The 17,297-nt window shown below is 41.2% G+C and overlaps 1 protein-coding gene across 16 annotated transcripts in view; it reads right to left on the bottom strand.

The window, feature by feature from the left end:
* Positions 1-369: 369 nt before the first annotated feature.
* The window catches only part of Snap23 (synaptosome associated protein 23), a 34,217-nt gene continuing 17,289 nt past the window's right edge, over positions 370-17,297 (bottom strand). For 2 of the 16 annotated variants that reach the window (XM_042276014.2, XM_042276011.2), the window contains exons 2-10: positions 17,157-17,224; positions 16,988-17,061; positions 16,282-16,323; positions 15,862-15,910; positions 15,137-15,254; positions 11,233-11,265; positions 6,907-7,062; positions 4,691-4,835; positions 370-1,686 (exon numbers count right to left, since the gene is read on the bottom strand). In XM_042276014.2, the coding sequence (XP_042131948.1) occupies positions 1,621-1,686; positions 4,691-4,835; positions 6,907-7,062; positions 11,233-11,265; positions 15,137-15,254; positions 15,862-15,910; positions 16,282-16,323; positions 16,988-17,044 (666 nt within the window). In that variant the 5' untranslated portion in view covers positions 17,045-17,061; positions 17,157-17,224 and the 3' untranslated portion in view covers positions 370-1,620. Of the gene's footprint in view, positions 1,687-4,690; positions 4,836-6,906; positions 7,063-11,232; positions 11,266-15,136; positions 15,255-15,861; positions 15,911-16,281; positions 16,324-16,987; positions 17,091-17,156; positions 17,225-17,297 lie in introns of all 16 variants that reach the window. The other 14 variants (XM_042276015.2, XM_042276010.2, XM_076570449.1 and 11 more) reach the window with 9 other exon arrangements.

Raw genomic sequence — 17,297 nt, 5'->3', positions numbered from 1 at the left:
TTTAAATGCTTTTAAGAAAAGCACTTTTAGGTAGAGCACAGTTTAGTGTTTTATACTTGGTCATACTTTATATATTCAAGACCTTCACCTGACAAACTATCCATTCTGACATGGAGCAGAATGCATAGTTTTTTGTTTTGTTTTATTTTACTTAAATACTGTCCTCTTCACCCTTTGAATGTTTCTGAGCTAGCAGTATCATCTTTAGTAAATGACTTGTAATTCTCACTCAGAAATACTCAGTGTATTTAAGTTCAAATGACTAAGACAAGTAATGACTAAACGGACTCATGACAAACCACAGAAACTCCTGTAAACATTTCTAATAAAAATTGGAAAAGAGCTAATTGCAGCTTTCTATCAGAGTGCTTCATGTATAGCCATTTGCTTTATTCAATCTGTTAACAAAAGCTGATAAAATGGTTGCCCCACAAATAAGTTAGAAACATGTTACCTATTTGAAAGAACAATACCATTAGTTACAAAATTTAATTGTAAGAATCAAGCAACAGTTACTGGCCAACCAATCTACTTTGGTAGCTCTAAAGTGTACAAATGCTCCTTTGTAAACAAAGGTGACAAATGCCAACTCAGCTTTCCTAGGACTTCAGGACCCATACACTTGACTCTACATATGGCAGACAGAGGGGCAGTGCGGTTATCAATAATTAATTCAAAGGCATAATTTTCCAAACAACTTTTAGTAACAAATTATAACTTTTTAAATGTCTAAAACTACACAAAACTCAAAGGACTCTATTTTTCTACCTGAGATCAAAACAAGTTTTCTTTTTCATATCTACATGTAATTCTTCGTATTGAGGTAAATCTGAATTCACATGATACACTGTCAAACTTTCCCCAAAATTTTGAAGCCCTGCTTTAGTGAGGAAGTCTCATATTTCACATACATATGTACATCTTTAAAAGACTGGTAACAACTTCACGAGGTTAACAGGCCTACCATGGGTCCATGATATAAGAAGAAAAGGCACTCATTTATAGTGTCCCTGTATGTGCAATATGAAACGGGATACCAGAACCTATGCACAGACACAAATCACTACGCATTCCGAAGGGAGGCTCACTTTAAGAAAACCCACTGTATTCTCCTTTGGAACAGAAGCTACAAAATAGTGATGTAAAACAAAATGCATGAGTAAAAGCTCCCACCCCAGGCATTAGCCTGTTTTGTTTTGTCTTGGTTTTTTTTTGTTTTGTTTACCTGTAGTCTCTTTAATAAGTTAACAACTTCACTTCTTATTCCTTCCTCTTGCTCTTTACCATAAAACCCAAACCAAACCAACCAACAACAAGAGCTACTTATATAGATGCCTCCTTCATGGCTCTTTGGCAATGCTTCCAAATCTTGAATGCAAAAGAAGCTAAGTGAAGAGGCTGACAGACTATGTGTGATGTGCAGAAAGCAGCCTAAGAGTGTGAACCGAGAGAGAGAGTGTGAAGAAGTCTGAGCAAGAACCTACCCCAAAGGACAGAAAAGAAGTAGTAGGGAGGCGTTCCTCCTCTGGACCTTCTTTCACAAACTTTCAAACTCTGAACAGGTAGTGGCTTATGAGGAGCTAGAGAACTAAGTAACTGGTAAAGAAGTACAGCACGGCTCTAGCTGTCAATGAGTTTCTTTGCTCTTGTATTGGCAATGTCAATCCGATCCTTGTTGGTGTCAGCCTGGAAAAAAAAGTAAAAGAAAAATCTCAGCATTTGTTCACAAAACACTTTAACACAAGTTGAATTGAGGGGATGAGAGTGTGTGGAGTGTCTGCCTAGCACACATGGGCCCTGGGTTCAATTCCACAGCACTGCATAAAACTGGGCATTTACAGCACATGCTTGTAATCCTAGCATTTGGAGAGTAGAGGCAAGAGGACCAAAAATTCAAGGTCTTTCTCAACTATATCATGAATCTTAGGCCAGCCTATGCTACATGAAATCCTATCTCTGGGAGGCAGAGGCAGGCGGATCTCTGTGAGTTCAAGGCTACCTTGGCCTACAATTCTATGGGCCTACATTCAATCCCAAATAAACACACACACACTCACACACAACCACGCGCGTGCACGCGCTCATACAGTTTTATATACTTGGGACCTAGATATGAGTATATGCCTATAACCTTGGCACTCAAAGGACTATGACAATAGCAAAAATTTAACAACAACCTGGGTTACTGTCAAACTGTCTCAACATAACAAGAGGTGAGGATATAGTTCAGTAGCAGAACACTTGCCTACCATACATGAGGCCCTATGTTTTATCACCAGTACAACAAAAAAGCAAAATTTTTGAATTTAATGTGTATGGGTATTTCACATATATGTATGTCTGCATACCGTGTGCCTGTGGAAGCCACAAAGAGGGCATTAGATCCCCTGGAACTAGAGTAGGATACCATGTGGGTGCTGGGAATCCATCCCCAGTCCTCTGGAAGAGCAACAAGTGCTGCCCAAGCCACCCAGCCCCCACGGGGTCCAAACATGCCCCACCATGTCTGGCTTGTATGTGGGTGCTTGGCCCAAAGGCAAGTCCTCATGCCGGCACGGCGGGCTCTTCAGCTGAGCCACCTCTGTTTATTCTGGAGACTAGATCTTATTACCTGGGCCGGCCTTCAGCTCGTGAGTTCAAGTGATCTTCCCACCCCTCTAAGTGGCTGGAATTATAAGCATGCAACACCATGTCCAGCTCATTTTTGATGCAATAAAGTATGGCAAGAATGTTTCTCAACAGGAGTCTCATTTGGAGCTACTCTAGTTCTGACCAAGAGAGACCGAAATAACCTTGCCAAAGATCTTTGGAACAGATGTACTGCCACCCACAGAAGCATCTAAATTAAAATGATGTGTAATCTACACCCTAAACCCAGAATACAGCATACCAACACATGAGGAACCATCATTAACTCTAATGGAGTATCCTGTAAGTGGCTCCAGCGCAAATGCCTGAAGAGACCAGAGGGTGTCACACTCCTTAAAGCCAGACTTGTAGGCAGTGGTCAGCTGCCTGATGTGGTTGTTGGAAATGAACCCAGGTCCTCTCTAAGAGCAATAAGTGAAGCCAGGTGTTTTGGAGCATGTCTTTAATCCCAGCACTCAGGAGGCAGATCTCTGTGAGTTTGAGGCCAGCCTGGTCTACAGAGTGAGATCCAGGATAGCCAAAGATACACATAGAAACCCTGTCTCGAAAAACCAGAAAAAAAAGCAGTAAGTGCTTTTAATCACTGAGCCATCTCCCCAGTCACACATAACTTTTTTTTTTTTTTTTTTTTTTTTTTTGGTGATATGGCACGCGCCACTATCACCCAGCTAGGCTTTTATTTTTAATGTTTATTCCACAAGAACAAGTTCTACAGGACTGATTTTTTGCTACTGACTCCTAACATGGAGCTGCAGAATCTTACTAGGTTATCAGTGAAAAAAACAAAAACAAAAATAAAAGCTAACATGCATTCAGGGATGAAGCAAAAAACCACAAGCAAAAGTCAGAACAGAGCCGGGCGGTGGTGGCGCACGCCTTTAATCCCAGCACTTGGGAGGCAGAGCCAGGCGGATCTCTGTGAGTTCGAGGCCAGTCTGGGCTACCAAGTGAGCTCCAGGAAAGGCGCAAAGCTACACAGAGAAACCCTGTCTCGAAAAACCAAAAAAAAAAAAAAAAAAAAAAAAAAAAAAAAAAAAAAAGTCAGAACAGGGCCGGGCGGTGGTGGCGCACGCCTTTAATCCCAGCACTCGGGAGGCAGAGGCAGGCGGATCTCTGTGAGTTCGAGGCCAGCCTGGTCTACCAAGTGAGTTCCAGGAAAGGCGCAAAGCTACACAGAGAAACCCTGTCTCGAAAAAACCAAAAAAAAAAAAAAAAAAAAAAAAAAAAAAAGTCAGAACAGGATCTACTCAGTATATTGTTTTGTTGTTGTTTTTCTGAGACAGGGGTGCTCTATGTAGCCCTGGCTGTCCTGGGATTCACTATGTAGACCAGGGTGGCCTTGAACTAACAGAGATCCATCTGCATCAGCATCTACTTCCCCAGTCATTATGCCCAGCTTATTCAGTACTTTCTTTCTTTCTTTTTTTTTCAAGACAAGGTTTCTCTGTACAGCTCTGGCTGTGCTTTGTAGATCAGGCTAGCCTCAAACTCACAAAGATCCACCTGCCACTGCTTCCCAAGTGCTGGGATTAAAGGTGAGCACCACCACCTGGCTACTCAGTACATGCTTAAATTTTAAAATTACATTTATTTATTTGTTTGTCCATTTATTTATTATATGTACATGTGTATAGAGGTCAAAGGACAATTTGTAAGAACTGGTTCTATCCTTCTACTGCGTGGGTCCCAGGGATCAAAGTCAGGTTGTCAGACCTGGTGGCGGGCATCTTTACTCGCCAAGCCACATCTCCAGCTCTACACAATAAATTCTTAGCTTCACATGGAAAGTTTTAAGTTAAACTTCATTCCAAGCCCATGCCTCACAACAAATCAGTTGCCATGAGCAAAACAGCAGGATTGGCCTTTTGTTTTTAAAAAGCTGGAGCCGCCATCTCAGTGCTGACTGTTCTGAGTAGATAGCATTTATCCCCCCTCTTTTTCCCAAAGATACCTAGCACAGATGTCGTCACTAAAGTATCACTGGATTGGCGATCTCATTTTCCTGTGCTCTTTTTTTTTTTTTTTTTTTTTTTTTTTTTACCTTTTCTGTGATCCTCTGTATTTGCTGGTTCTGAGCATCAATTTCATTGCCCATGTCCAGAGCCATGTTCTTTAGGTTGCCTAGGATACTGCCCACTTGAGTCAGGTTCTCTTCCATCTCATCTTCTCTGGCATCATTAGTTATACTATGACAAAAAGAGAGTTAAATCAGAACTTTTTGTTGAGTTACAATGGACTAATCTGGAATTAGTTATTATAAAAGTAAGTAATCAAAATGATGCTCAGCACATGAAGGAAAGGGAGAATACTACTCTGAGAAACAGTCTACAGTGAGAGAAAGGAACAAAAGAAGGGAGGAAAGAAGAGAAAAGGCAGGCAGGCAAGCAGGCATGGGGCAGGCTAGCAAGATAGTTTAGCAAGTCAAAGTGCTTGCTGCACAGACCTGATGACTTGATTTCAATTCCTGGAACCCATGAGAAGGCAGAATGAGAGACTCAACTCCACAATGCTGTCTTCTGACCTCCACACACGGTATGGCATACATGGTCACACATACATGTATAATAAGATTTTTTTCTTTTTGGTTTTTGTTTTAAAAAGCCAAGCATGTTGGCACATACCTGTAATCCTAGCACTCAGAAGGCTAAGGCAAGAAGATCAACACAAACTGGAGGCCAGTGTGGGCTACACAGACCTTGTCTCAAAACAATAAACAGCAAAGGCTGACCAGGAGAAGAATATCAGAGCCAAATAGAAGACGATCAACACACAACTCTGGGGCAGTGATTCAGAGTTTATTTTCCAGCATCACTGAGGTACTTGTTTATGGTAATACATTAATTTTCACATTCCGTTCCAAATCTGCCCAATCAGGAACTGTGAGTGGATCTACACAATCTATTTTTTTTTTAATTCAAAAATTTTTCTCCTTAGTCAGAATCTCACTATATAGACTAGCATGACCTAGAAATCACTGTGTTTCTCACACTATCCTTGAATTTGGAGATTCTCCTGCCTTAGCTTTCCAACTGCAGGGATTACCAGGAAAGCAGCTTGGTTCCCGCCCCAGATAATCTTAGCACGCTACCTTGGCTGGCCTATGGCTCCTGGGTTAAAGCAATCCTCCTACCTCAACTGAATCTGTATGTTTTGTTTTAACTTTTACAATTATTTACTTGTAGTGTTTGTGTGCACATGCACATGTAAATGTTACAGTGCATGAATGGAGATCAGAGAATAAGTTATGGGAGTCGGCTCTCTCCTTTTACCATATGGGAACTGGAAATTGAACTCAGGACAGCAGGCTTGGCAGCAGGCTCCTTTACTGCTGGGCCATCTTACCAGCCCCCAATCTGTGTTTAATAAACCTTCAAATCAAGCTATGCACATTCAAATCTAAACAACTACTACTTTAAAGTAGATTGGAAAACTATGGTGTAGTAGAAAATCTAATAGAGTCATTGTATCTAGAGTAAACATCAAAATGAAATAGTTGTTTGATGGAAGTACTCAGACCTTGAAGAAATCATTGAAGAAAACAATGACTGTTTTCTGTTATCTATAAAGTTGCTTTACTGAAGGAGCTTTATGTCTTTACGATTTTGGTCCTAGGCAGATCCTGGTGCACCTGGAATGTCTTGCATTATTAGGTACTGCAAACAGTGCACAGTAAGGACTCAAGTTACAGGTTGGGATGTGTCCCTTCGTGAAACAACAGATTAGAGTAGGGGCTTTGGTATGAGGACTTCGTTTTACCCAAAAAACAACTTTGGTGAAACAATAAATATGCTTCTGCTGATGGAGGTTCAGGCCACTGAGGATGGATCTCCCTGCTGCCTCAGAGCCTGATCACATTCGGAGGGACCCTATTTCTTTGATCATGCTGTGGGACTAAGAACACTGGCACTACGGCATGACTCGGTGGTAGACGGTGGGAGGCTGTGGGGCTGGACAGCAGCTCCATGGGGGATAGATCTTGCTCTGCCTTTTCTTGTACCCCCTCTCACTGCTTACTGTCTGCCAACAAGTCAAAACCAACCTTCACCATATTCCTGCTGCCATGATTTCCTTTCCAAGCAACCATGGACCCTTTGGAACAAGAAGCCAAAATAAACCCTTTCTTTGAAAGAAGAAGAGGGGAAGGAGGGAAACTGACGGAGCACTTGTTGAATTGGGGCTTGTATTTAGCTACACCCAGTTTTTAAGATGAGCCATTCGTTAGGAGAGCTATAGAAACAGGAGGAAGAGCTGGCATACCGTTTAATGTATCCACCGCTGGCTGTTGCTGTGCTTTGCTGAGGCTGACCATTGGTTACTCGGCCTGGTTGCTTAGATACCACATTGCTGGATGAGCTGTCTCCACCATCCCCCCATGTTGCCTTATAGTTCTTTCCAGACTCAAAGTTCTTCGTCCTATATAAATGTCAGGGATACAGGCAAACCGAAAAGCAGGAAAGAGGAGTTAAAATTATTAGTACTTATTACCTTGAATAAGACTCTACCACTACTGGCTAAAACTAGGTTATCTGTACTATGTCTAACGGCAATAGACAAAAGGGATGAATCAGATAGTTCTACCACAGTTAATCTTTTTTTTTTTAGACAGGGTCTTACTATGTAGCTTTGGCTGTCCTGGCACTTGCTTTGTAGACCAGGTTGGCCTGGACTCATAGATATCTGCCTGCCTCTGCCTTTCAAGTGCTAGAATTAAAGGCCTGAGTCACTATTTAATCATGTTTAAAAGGTCCAAATACTACCACCCTACTACCAAATCTTTGCTAAGACAGTAGCAAGTGGCAAACTGAAAATTGATACTTAAGTCTTTCAGCTTATAGCCTCCCCCCCCCCCAAAAAAAAAGTTAATGGATACGGGGGGAGGGGAGTGGGGTGGGATTCCTTAAGAAAGGTGTTCTAGGATACACAAAGATTCCTTGGAGGAATCACAGAGATTGATGTGTGGGTTGAAATAAGTCCAAGAAGGTAACAGTTGGACCTATCTTTGTCCCCTGTTTGAACCAGAGTAGTTCCGGATGAGACTTCATTGCTTTAGTTTGTGTTTTGCTTTTGTTTTTCGAGACAGGGTTTCTCTGTGTAGCCCTGCCTATCCTGAAACTTGCTTTGTAGATCAGCCTGGCTCTGCCTCCAGAGTGCTGGGATTAAAAGCCTGTGCCATCAAACCCAGCTTTGATATGTACGTGTTTGTTTGTTTGAGCCTGGTTTCATTCAGCCTAAGCTAGCCTCAAATTTATTATGTACCCAAAGATGGTCTTGAATTCCTCCTGCCTCTGCTTCCCTACTGCTGGGCTTAGGGGTGGGTATCCTGGTTTATGTGGTACTGGGGATCCAAGCCAGGGCTTTTCAAATGTTAGGAAAGCACTCTACCAACAGAACAAAAAGCCCCCAAACCTGATTCTCTCTGAACCTAATGAGAGCTTGATGAGTCGGACTGCATCTGCATCTGCACTCTTACATCAAGGCGGGTGATGGCTGTGCTGGCAGCTGGACCTCTGTGAGTCTGAGGCCAGCCTGGTCTACATAGTGAGCCCTTAAAATAAAACTCGGAGCCAGGAGGCGGTGGAGCACACCTTTGATCCCAGCACTCAGGAGGCAGGGCCAGGCAGATCTCTGTGAGTTCAAGGCCAGCCTGGTCTACAGAGTGAGTTCCAGGACAGGTACCAAAACTACACAGAAAAACTCTGTCTTGGGGAAAAAAAAAAAAAAACACACCAAAAAAATGAATAAATAAATTAATTAATTAAACTAAAAAACAAAACAAAACTCACCTCAAAGTTTTAGGTGTAACTAATAAGAGTCAACACATGGGATGTGCTTCTCAACTGATAGATACACTTGGCAAGCAAAAAAGGCTCAGTTCTTGAGATAGAATGTAACTACATAGCCCAGGTTGGCCAACTCTTGACCCCTCCTCTTGACTCTGCTTCCCAAGTACCAGGATTACAGTCTGGTGACCCCTCACTTGTGTCATGTGACTTTAAATGTCTGTTTCAAAATCGCCTTTTACCAATTACTTTGTTAGAGTCAAGATGTTACTTAATTTTCATTTTATTTTTCTATTAACAAGAATTAAGCACAATGTTCCTATAATATAAGTCTTATTTATCCTAGGTTTAAGTTAGTCTCATAATAGTAAAAATTGCAAAAGCAGAGAATTAAGTCTATGAAAAAAAAAGGTGGTTTCTTCCTTAGTGAAGACTCAGTTCTGAGAAAGCCAGAATTGGACCTTATCATTTCTTCTCCAGAAAAGGCTCTCTACCCAGGGTGAAGTGGCACATGCCTATGACCCCAGCACTCAGGCAGCTGAGGCAGGAAATCATTCAGTTGAGGCCAGCCCCTGTCTTAAAAACTAAAGGCAGCTGGGTGACTAGAGGTGCTTGCTGCCAAGACTGAAGGCCTGAGTTCAGTTCCCAGAGTCTACATGAAAGAAGAGGAGAACAATTCCTGCAAGCTGTCTTCTGACCTTCACATACCAAAAAGAAGGTGTGTGTACTAATTTATGTATATGGGGTGTAATTTCTATTTAAAAACCTTGACTGGCTGAGGCCACAGTATGCATGTCGAGGTCAGAGGACAACTGCTTCCCTCGGTTGTTTCAGCTGGCCTTCAACCTTGCTGAGGCAGCTTTGCCTCTGCTGCTGCTGGCCGACAAATTTCAGGGCCATGCTCACTCGCCCTGACAGCAGAGCACTGGGTTTACAGATGCACACACACCAGTGTATCAAGCTTCAAAACTGGACTGGGGGGCTTGGGCGCCAAACACTTCAACCTACTGAGCCATCTTGTAGGCCCTTAAAGGAGAAATTTATGAATAGCAAAAAGCTAGTTCTCAAAGTGTTTTTCTTGGTTCCATCCTAAGTTCTCATAATTATTTTTTTAATTCGTAAGATTTTTTTGTCAATCAATCAAGCCATGTTAAATTTTTCCTGGAACAAGGTGAGATTATCTAATTTTCAAATTGATATTTTCATATAATTACCTGTTAATTTAGCAAACCAATTTGTCACGTATACTTTGCTAAAATGTAAGTTCCAAGCAAAAATCTAAAGCAGAGTAATAATATACAAAATAAATAATATTTCTCAATATTTTAAAAATAAGAGTAAGTGGTTTCTACTCTTTTGTACATATGTGGTGGGGGGGGCTTCTAGAGTCCCAGCACCCTACCAACGAGCTACAATTCCCTGCACAATAGTCAGAAGTATTTATCGAGGTAATATAAGTAGGGCTTTTATTAGGATGCCAGATTGTAGAACAGGTGGGAGAGAGAGTGATGATGAATTTACAAGTGAGTAATAAAATCCAGGCACAGTGGCATGCCTGCTAACCCAGTACTCTGGAGACTGAATAACGCTAGTTTGGGCTAACATACAGTGATCCTGTCTCAAAAACAAAAAATAAAACAAAATGGCTCATGAGATACTTCATTTTTTAACAATGAATTATAGTCTTCATAAATATTACAAAGATTAAAAATTAAGACTGGCATTACCACATACAGTAAACTGAAAGGTTTAACTCCAGTGAAAAATAAGGATTAGTTAGCTCTATTAACCAATTTGAAATTATAGAAAGCCAAAGCTAACATATGATAGGAATTATGCAACAAATTAAAGCATATGTGAAGAGAAAAAACCTTTACCTAAAAATAAAAAGACAGAATTACATATAGTAACATGTAAATTTTCTTTCTTTCCTTGTTCTTCTTTTGTTTTGTTTTAAAATAGCTCTGACTGTCCTAGAACTCACTCTGTAGACCAGGCTGACCTGGAGCTCAGAGATCTGCCTGCCTCTGCCTCCCCAGTGCTGGGATTATAGGTATGGGACACCATGCCTGGCACATTTAAAATTGATATTCATTTTATTCTCAATAGGATTAATGATGACTAGATTGACAATTAATTCCTTGATTTGACAGTGGCCTAAATCATGGGAAGTACAGAGAAGCAATCTCCAGGCACCAGAAGGTATGAGATCTAATGGGGAGGACCATGATCAAATTTCTGTGAACAGAGAGATGCAGTCAGCCTGAATTTCCCACCTTTAAAAGAACTACACCATAGCTTCGGATTACGAAGGTCAACCAATCATTTAAAGTTTATGAAATTTCAGGAGTGCTTTTAGTTTGCTAATACTAATGTTACTTAGCAAAAACTTAGTTTTTGGTACATTAGTCTAAAGGAGTTATTAACAAACCAGGATCCTTTTGTTAGGTCCATCTTTTGTCTGATGGCACCCATCAAGACAAATTCACTTCACACTACACACCACAGCACAGCTTTTTAAAACAGCTTCCATCACTCACAAACCCATGCACATGCACAGAAAAGCCATGTGAAGCATCACCTTTAGACAGCACGTTAGCAGCTCAGTGTGTACCTCAAGACCGCATCTTAAAGATCCCTTTGATCAGTTACTGAGCCCGGCTTTTGATGTTAGATCTTCATTTTTAGTAAGCACGAAAGGAAGAGATAAGTGAGAGAATCAGAAGCAGACAACAGTGAATGCCAAACAGAACATTTAGAGCAGCTTTAGAGCTTTAAACACACGATGCGCTCAAATGCCTGCCTGGTTTCAAAGAAACAACCACCATCTGAGAATCTAGATAAAAAGAAACAAGAAAACAATTTAAGCCATTTCATACTTCATTTTTCCTGAGCATGTCCAAAGGATAATATTCCTCAGTAAAATTCTAAAACTTATTATGAGCAGGAAGTACTGGCTGGCAGCACTCGAGTCCCCTCAATCTTCCTTAGTGGTAGAATGCTTGCCTGCCACATGCCAGGCCCTAAGTGTGATCAAAAAAGCACACTAAGACAATAGCCTCAGCTGCAGTTACCAATCTCATCATTATGAAGCAAAGTAAACAAAAAATAGTAATAACCCTTGTCTTCCAGAATTTTTATAGATATCTGAATGGTAGATAAACAATTGTGAGTGAGGGAAAGAGGAAGGAAAGAAGGGAAGAATATATGAATCCAAGTTGTTACATACTGGTCTAGTAGTACTGCTAGAATGAATTTGTGACTCACAAACAAGGAGGCCTAAGATCTGTGTGTGTCTGAGGGCCTCATGTTATGGCTGATTATGTGCTCAGCCTGAAACAGATTGGCAGGTGAGGTCAGAAAGATCTAGACAATGGAGGGGAGGAAATGGGAGACGGCCGAGGACAAGTGACACATGGCGGCCAAGGTGTCCGTGGTGTACAGACATAGGACAAAAAAGGCTCCCCTAGGCATCTTTCAGCTAAGCTCTGCTCTCTCTTCATGAACAGCTGTTCTGTCACAGCAGTCCTTGACTCTATCTGGTAAGGATTGCTTTCTCTCCACCCACTGAGAAAGAGTTCTACCAATATTGATGGTGAAAGCCTACTTCAGGGCCATGTTCTACCTTCTCTGCCCAGGTCCAAGAAAAGCTTGTTTACATATGGCAGGGACAGACAGAGGGAAAAACAAAATCAATACACCCATTGTTCTACCACCCATGTTCTCTTACTTTTGACATTTTTTAGAATTCATTGCTATTTTGTTTATTAAGCTACAACTTAGAGCCAATCTTGTTCTAAAGAGGAGTCTTTCTTTTTGTTCAAGGAAATTTACCTACTTTCTCTTCCCTCATTCTTCCAAGATGGTACATGGAACATAGGCGAGAGGAACAAAAGTTCATAAAACATAGCTAAGAGTTTGAGTCATACTACACAGGCATTTAGAATTTGTTTGCTTGTATCAATCTGCTAAATCTGGTTGACACATTGTAGTTTTTGTTGCTATTGTTGTTTTGAAGACAGGGTCTCATGTGACTCATGCTGACCTTGAACTTGATATGTAGCCGAGGAAGAGAATAACCCGAATGCTAGGATTATAAGCATACACTACCACTCCCAGTTTTATGCAGGGCTGAGACTCAAACCCAGGACTTTATTCATGCTAGGCATACACTCACTCTACCAACTGAGCTACATCCGCAGGCCCAGTCACAGCTATTAAACTATAAACTTTCAGAGAGTCAACCAAGGTCTAAACAGGTGAATGAGCTTATATTAAAGGTAAAAAGAACACTGTCAAATCCTAAATCCTCATGACAAAACAAAACCAGGAGTTGACCAACAAGGAACTTAACTTTTTTATTTAGTGAAAACTGCACACAAGGGACCGGAGAGATGGATCAGGGGTTAAGAGCACTGGCTGCTCTTCCAGAAGATCTGGGTTCAACCCTAGCACCCACATGGTAACTCACTATCTTCTCCAACTCCAGGGATCTAAGGCCTTTTTCTGGCCTCCGTGGGCACCAGACATGCACGTGGTGCACAGACATCATGCAGCCAAAACACCCATACACATAACATTTTTCTTTAATTGAACAGAAAAATATTATAACATAAAAACACTTATCCGAGAGCTGAGGAAATGGCTCAGCAGTTAAGGGTGTTTGTTGTGCAAGATGAGGACCTAAGTGTAAATCCCCAGAATTCACATTAGACATCGAAGAAAAAAACAAATCATACTTACCTGAAAATATGTAAGTATATAAGACTTAACTCATTTGAGGCTAATGCTGGGATTCTAGCACTTGGGACAACTAGCTGGAAGCACTGTTTATGAAGCTCTGTAACTTAACCTGTAAGACATTCATTTCAACTAAGAGTTCAAAGATGAGCTCCTAAAGATTAATGGTTAACTGCCTCAGTCCAAACTTCACCTTAGCTGAATATCTATTATTAGTTAAAGATCATGGAATTTGCCTCATCCAAGAGTAAGAAGAGAATAGAAATTTTCACAATGAAATAAAACAAAATGAGTGACCAGGCAGGCAGATCTCTGAGTTCCAGGCCAGCCTGGTCTATAGAGCGAGATCCAGGCCAGCCAGGACTACATAATGATACCCTGGTCTCAAGAAAACGAAAGGAGTGAAGTCCTTTGTGTCAAGCACAGTCTCATACACAGCTACGATAAAACATTCTGTTTCCTAGAGATGCCATGTGATGTTTTAATTGTCAGCTTGTCACAACTTAGAATCACCTGAGAACCTCAACTGAGGAACTATCTAGCTCTGGTTTGCCTGTGGCCATGTCTGTGGGCAGCACCATTCCCTGGGCAAGAGGCCCTGTAGTGGGTAGCCATTCCAGCTTGGTTCTGGAAGTTCCAACCCCCATTGAGACTCTGGCAACTGTCACGCCTACGAGGTGGGGCGAGGGGAGGCGCCTGGGGACCTAAGAGCTGGATGGGCCAGCGCTCTCTCTGGGTGCTCTCTTGGTGCCGGAATGCTGACCGGTGGAGATTGACTGTGCAGAGCTCCGGAGAACACCGCTGGACTGCGTTACACCTTCCCCAGACCCTGCGACCTACCCATTACTTAATTTGTGAGTTACGCCATTAAATAAATATCCTTTTAACTACGTGGAGTGGCCAAAATAATTTCTCCAATAGGCCCCAACAGTGTGAGACCAAGGGAGGAGACTAGGTGAGAACAAGCAGCCAGCTCGCAGCACTCACTGCTCTCTGGTCTTGGATGTGATGTGACAAGCTGCTTCAAGTTCTTGCTGACTTCCCCTCAGTGATAGACTATAACCTGGAATTGCCATCCAAATAAAACTCTTTCTTTCTTTAAGCTGCTTTTGGTCAGGGTGTTTTATCACATAAATGAAACTAGGACACACTATCCATCATCATCTTCTTGGATCCTCCCCTCTCCATGCTCCTAATACAACCAACTGATTTACAGTGAACTGCTGTTGATTTAAAAGTTTCATCCTCTAATCTCAGGATAAAGTCTAACTTCAAAGACCCAGAAAATGAACTGCTAGTAACGAGCTTCCTGGTGCAGTCATGAATGTCAACCAGTCTATCAGCTGCTTAGCTCTGGCATCCAAGCTCCTCTATCAGCTACTTACATCTCTTTGGCTACTTCTCAAATGAATCATGTAGCTCAGTTAAATTCCCTTTCCTTCCATGTTTTATTTTTGGTTTTTGTTTGTTTTCTGGTGCTAGGGCCTTCCACTCAGCCTCATCCACAGACCCTTTCCTCCACATTCATCCAAATCCTTTCACTGACTAAGCTCAACTCATGCCCTACCTCTCCTATAGGTTATCATCTAACCACACCCACGTGTACCCTAGCCTTAGTGGACATCACACCATCTAACACTCACTTTAACACCCCGTCTTTTGAAGAAGTCCATTCTTTACTCCTTGAACATCTAGACACAATGCCATTCTGTTCTGCATCATCCAGATGTACATTTCCCCGTCTTTTTGTATGCAGACTGCTACAACAGTTGGTCAATTTAGCCATGGTTTTCTACAAACCTTCCTGTTTACATGAAAACCTTGACCTTCAGTTTGTTTTTTAACAAAGTTGCTAATTTAGGCCCAGTTATCTAGTTACACTTCTGACTTTATTTCAGGGTAGGGAGTAGACACTGATCTTCTCATATACTGATTTACTTTTAAAAGTTCTTGATTTATCAACTTACCTATTACAAGGGCAGACGCAAAGGCCACAGCACTTGTTGAGTTCTGTTAAAGTCTTCTCTGCCTCTCTCATGTCTTTATTTATTTGGTCCATGCCTTCTTCTATGCGATTTAGTTGTTCTAAGAATAAGTTGTGGTATGTTACATTCACGATGTCCAGTGAAAATGCTATTGTTACCCAGCAATAAGCTGCAAACTCCACTCTACCAATCACCTGCCAGTGAATATCAGTACCAGGAAAACAATACTCATCTTGAGGCTCCTGGAGCCTCAATGTAGAAAGATTTGTTCACCAGCAGCATGTGAGGGTTGCTCAGAAACCACTCTTGCCACCAGACCAGATTCCCAGCATTTCTAGCATTTAGTCACTATCCTAGTGAAAGCTAGGTGGGATTAACTAAGGTCAACAAAATTGGATATTTCTAAACTCACCTCACCAAAATTTAGATCTCTTTTAGAACTTGCTATCCGAGAATGACCCAAAAAATATCATGTTTAATGTGCATGTGACAAATGCCTACAATAAGCCGTGCATATCTAACAGACTTGTATACAGTTGGGCACTGTTGCCTCTCATCCCAATATAGCAATGACCATGAGATCATAATTTAAATAAGAAAAAGAAGAAACATATTACTCTTATAAAGAGAAGGCTGAATTTTGTAAGTGGCTGATTTCATAGGGATTTTTGACCTTGTAAGTCAAACTTATAATGACTTCAACTCACCCCCTTGTTCATCCAGCATAGTGATGGTCTTGATTCCTGCATCCTGAGACTAAAAGGGGGAGGAGGAAGATGAAAGTACAAGAAGACAACCCAAAACAACAGCAAAACTTGCAAATACTGACAAAATGACAGAAAGAATCATATTGAAAACCAAATTCTCAGGAACTAACATCACAGACAGAACTAGCTGCTTCACACCAACACACATATTATTAACCCCTGAAGTAATTAAGTCACAAGTTTGTGATAAATTTATCTTCCCTGTCCATATCCAATACTGTCACAGAAAAAAACAGAAATGGCTTATCAGTACATCACTGGACAGTCTTCAGCAAGTGCTGGTTTCAAGTGACACCAATTACAGCTAGTGCTAACGTCCCATCCATACATCTCTGCATGCGAAGACTGAATAATGCTTACCTCGATGGCTAATCCCAGGATTCTCCTTGTACTTTCCAAAGACTAGGAAGAAACACAGAGTTAGAGCATTCCAAAAAATATAGGAAACAAATTGATCACAGGCTATAGTTATGATGCTACTTTATTGTTAAAACTTGCCAGAACAACCATCTCCTTACAAGAAAGCAAAAAAGATGACTTCACTTTCATTTCCTTCCTACTAGGCACCCCTTAAGAGATTTCAGATGGTGGAGTCAATGGAATTTCACGCAGGTAGGCAGAAATATGTGTATTACACAGATTTTAAGGAATCATTAAAGTTCAGAATTCCTTCCAGAATTGCAAGTAACTGTTAAATACTAAACACTTTAGAGGGACCAAGAAGAAGCCAAAGTGATCTCTAAAAAAACACTCTCATTTTTCTACTGTAGAAATGAAAATAGAGGCCTGCAAAATGTCTCAGGAGGTAAAAGTACTTCCTACCGAACACGACCACTTGAGTTCAATCCCTAGAACCCACATGATGGAAGGAGAGAGTGACTTCTGCAAGTCGACTTCTGACCTCCACATACCTCTCTCTCTCTCTCTCTCTCTCTCTCTCTCTCTCTGTCTCTCTCTCTTTCTCTCTCTCTCTCTCTCTCTCTCTCACACACACACACACACACACACACAGCAACTAAATTCATTAAAATGTAATGAAATATTAAAATGAAAAAATATCATTTACCTCATCAGTAACCTGGTGAGCCTTTAGCTGAATTTCTTCTGGTGACAGATTATCCATGATGAATCAAAACTCTACTGGACACAGAAACAGAAATATGGATACTCTAGAAGAATAAGGATACAGAAAAGTTTGAGCAAAAACCATAGATTTATGGGATTTAGGTACTTACCAGGCAAGTAGATTAAAAGGGTCAATCTCATTACCTGTTCTACTACACCACAGAGCCAGGAACTCAGGCTAAGAGGAAAAATGGATATTTAATGCTATTAGTATAGGAAGTACACCTAAAACATAGGAGAAATACTCTTTT

Source organism: Peromyscus maniculatus, chromosome 4 (assembly GCF_049852395.1).
Source record: "Peromyscus maniculatus bairdii isolate BWxNUB_F1_BW_parent chromosome 4, HU_Pman_BW_mat_3.1, whole genome shotgun sequence".
Taxonomy (NCBI): Eukaryota; Metazoa; Chordata; class Mammalia; order Rodentia; family Cricetidae; genus Peromyscus; species Peromyscus maniculatus.
Note: the sequence above shows the minus strand (reverse complement) of the source record. Positions and strands in the feature narration are given on the sequence as shown.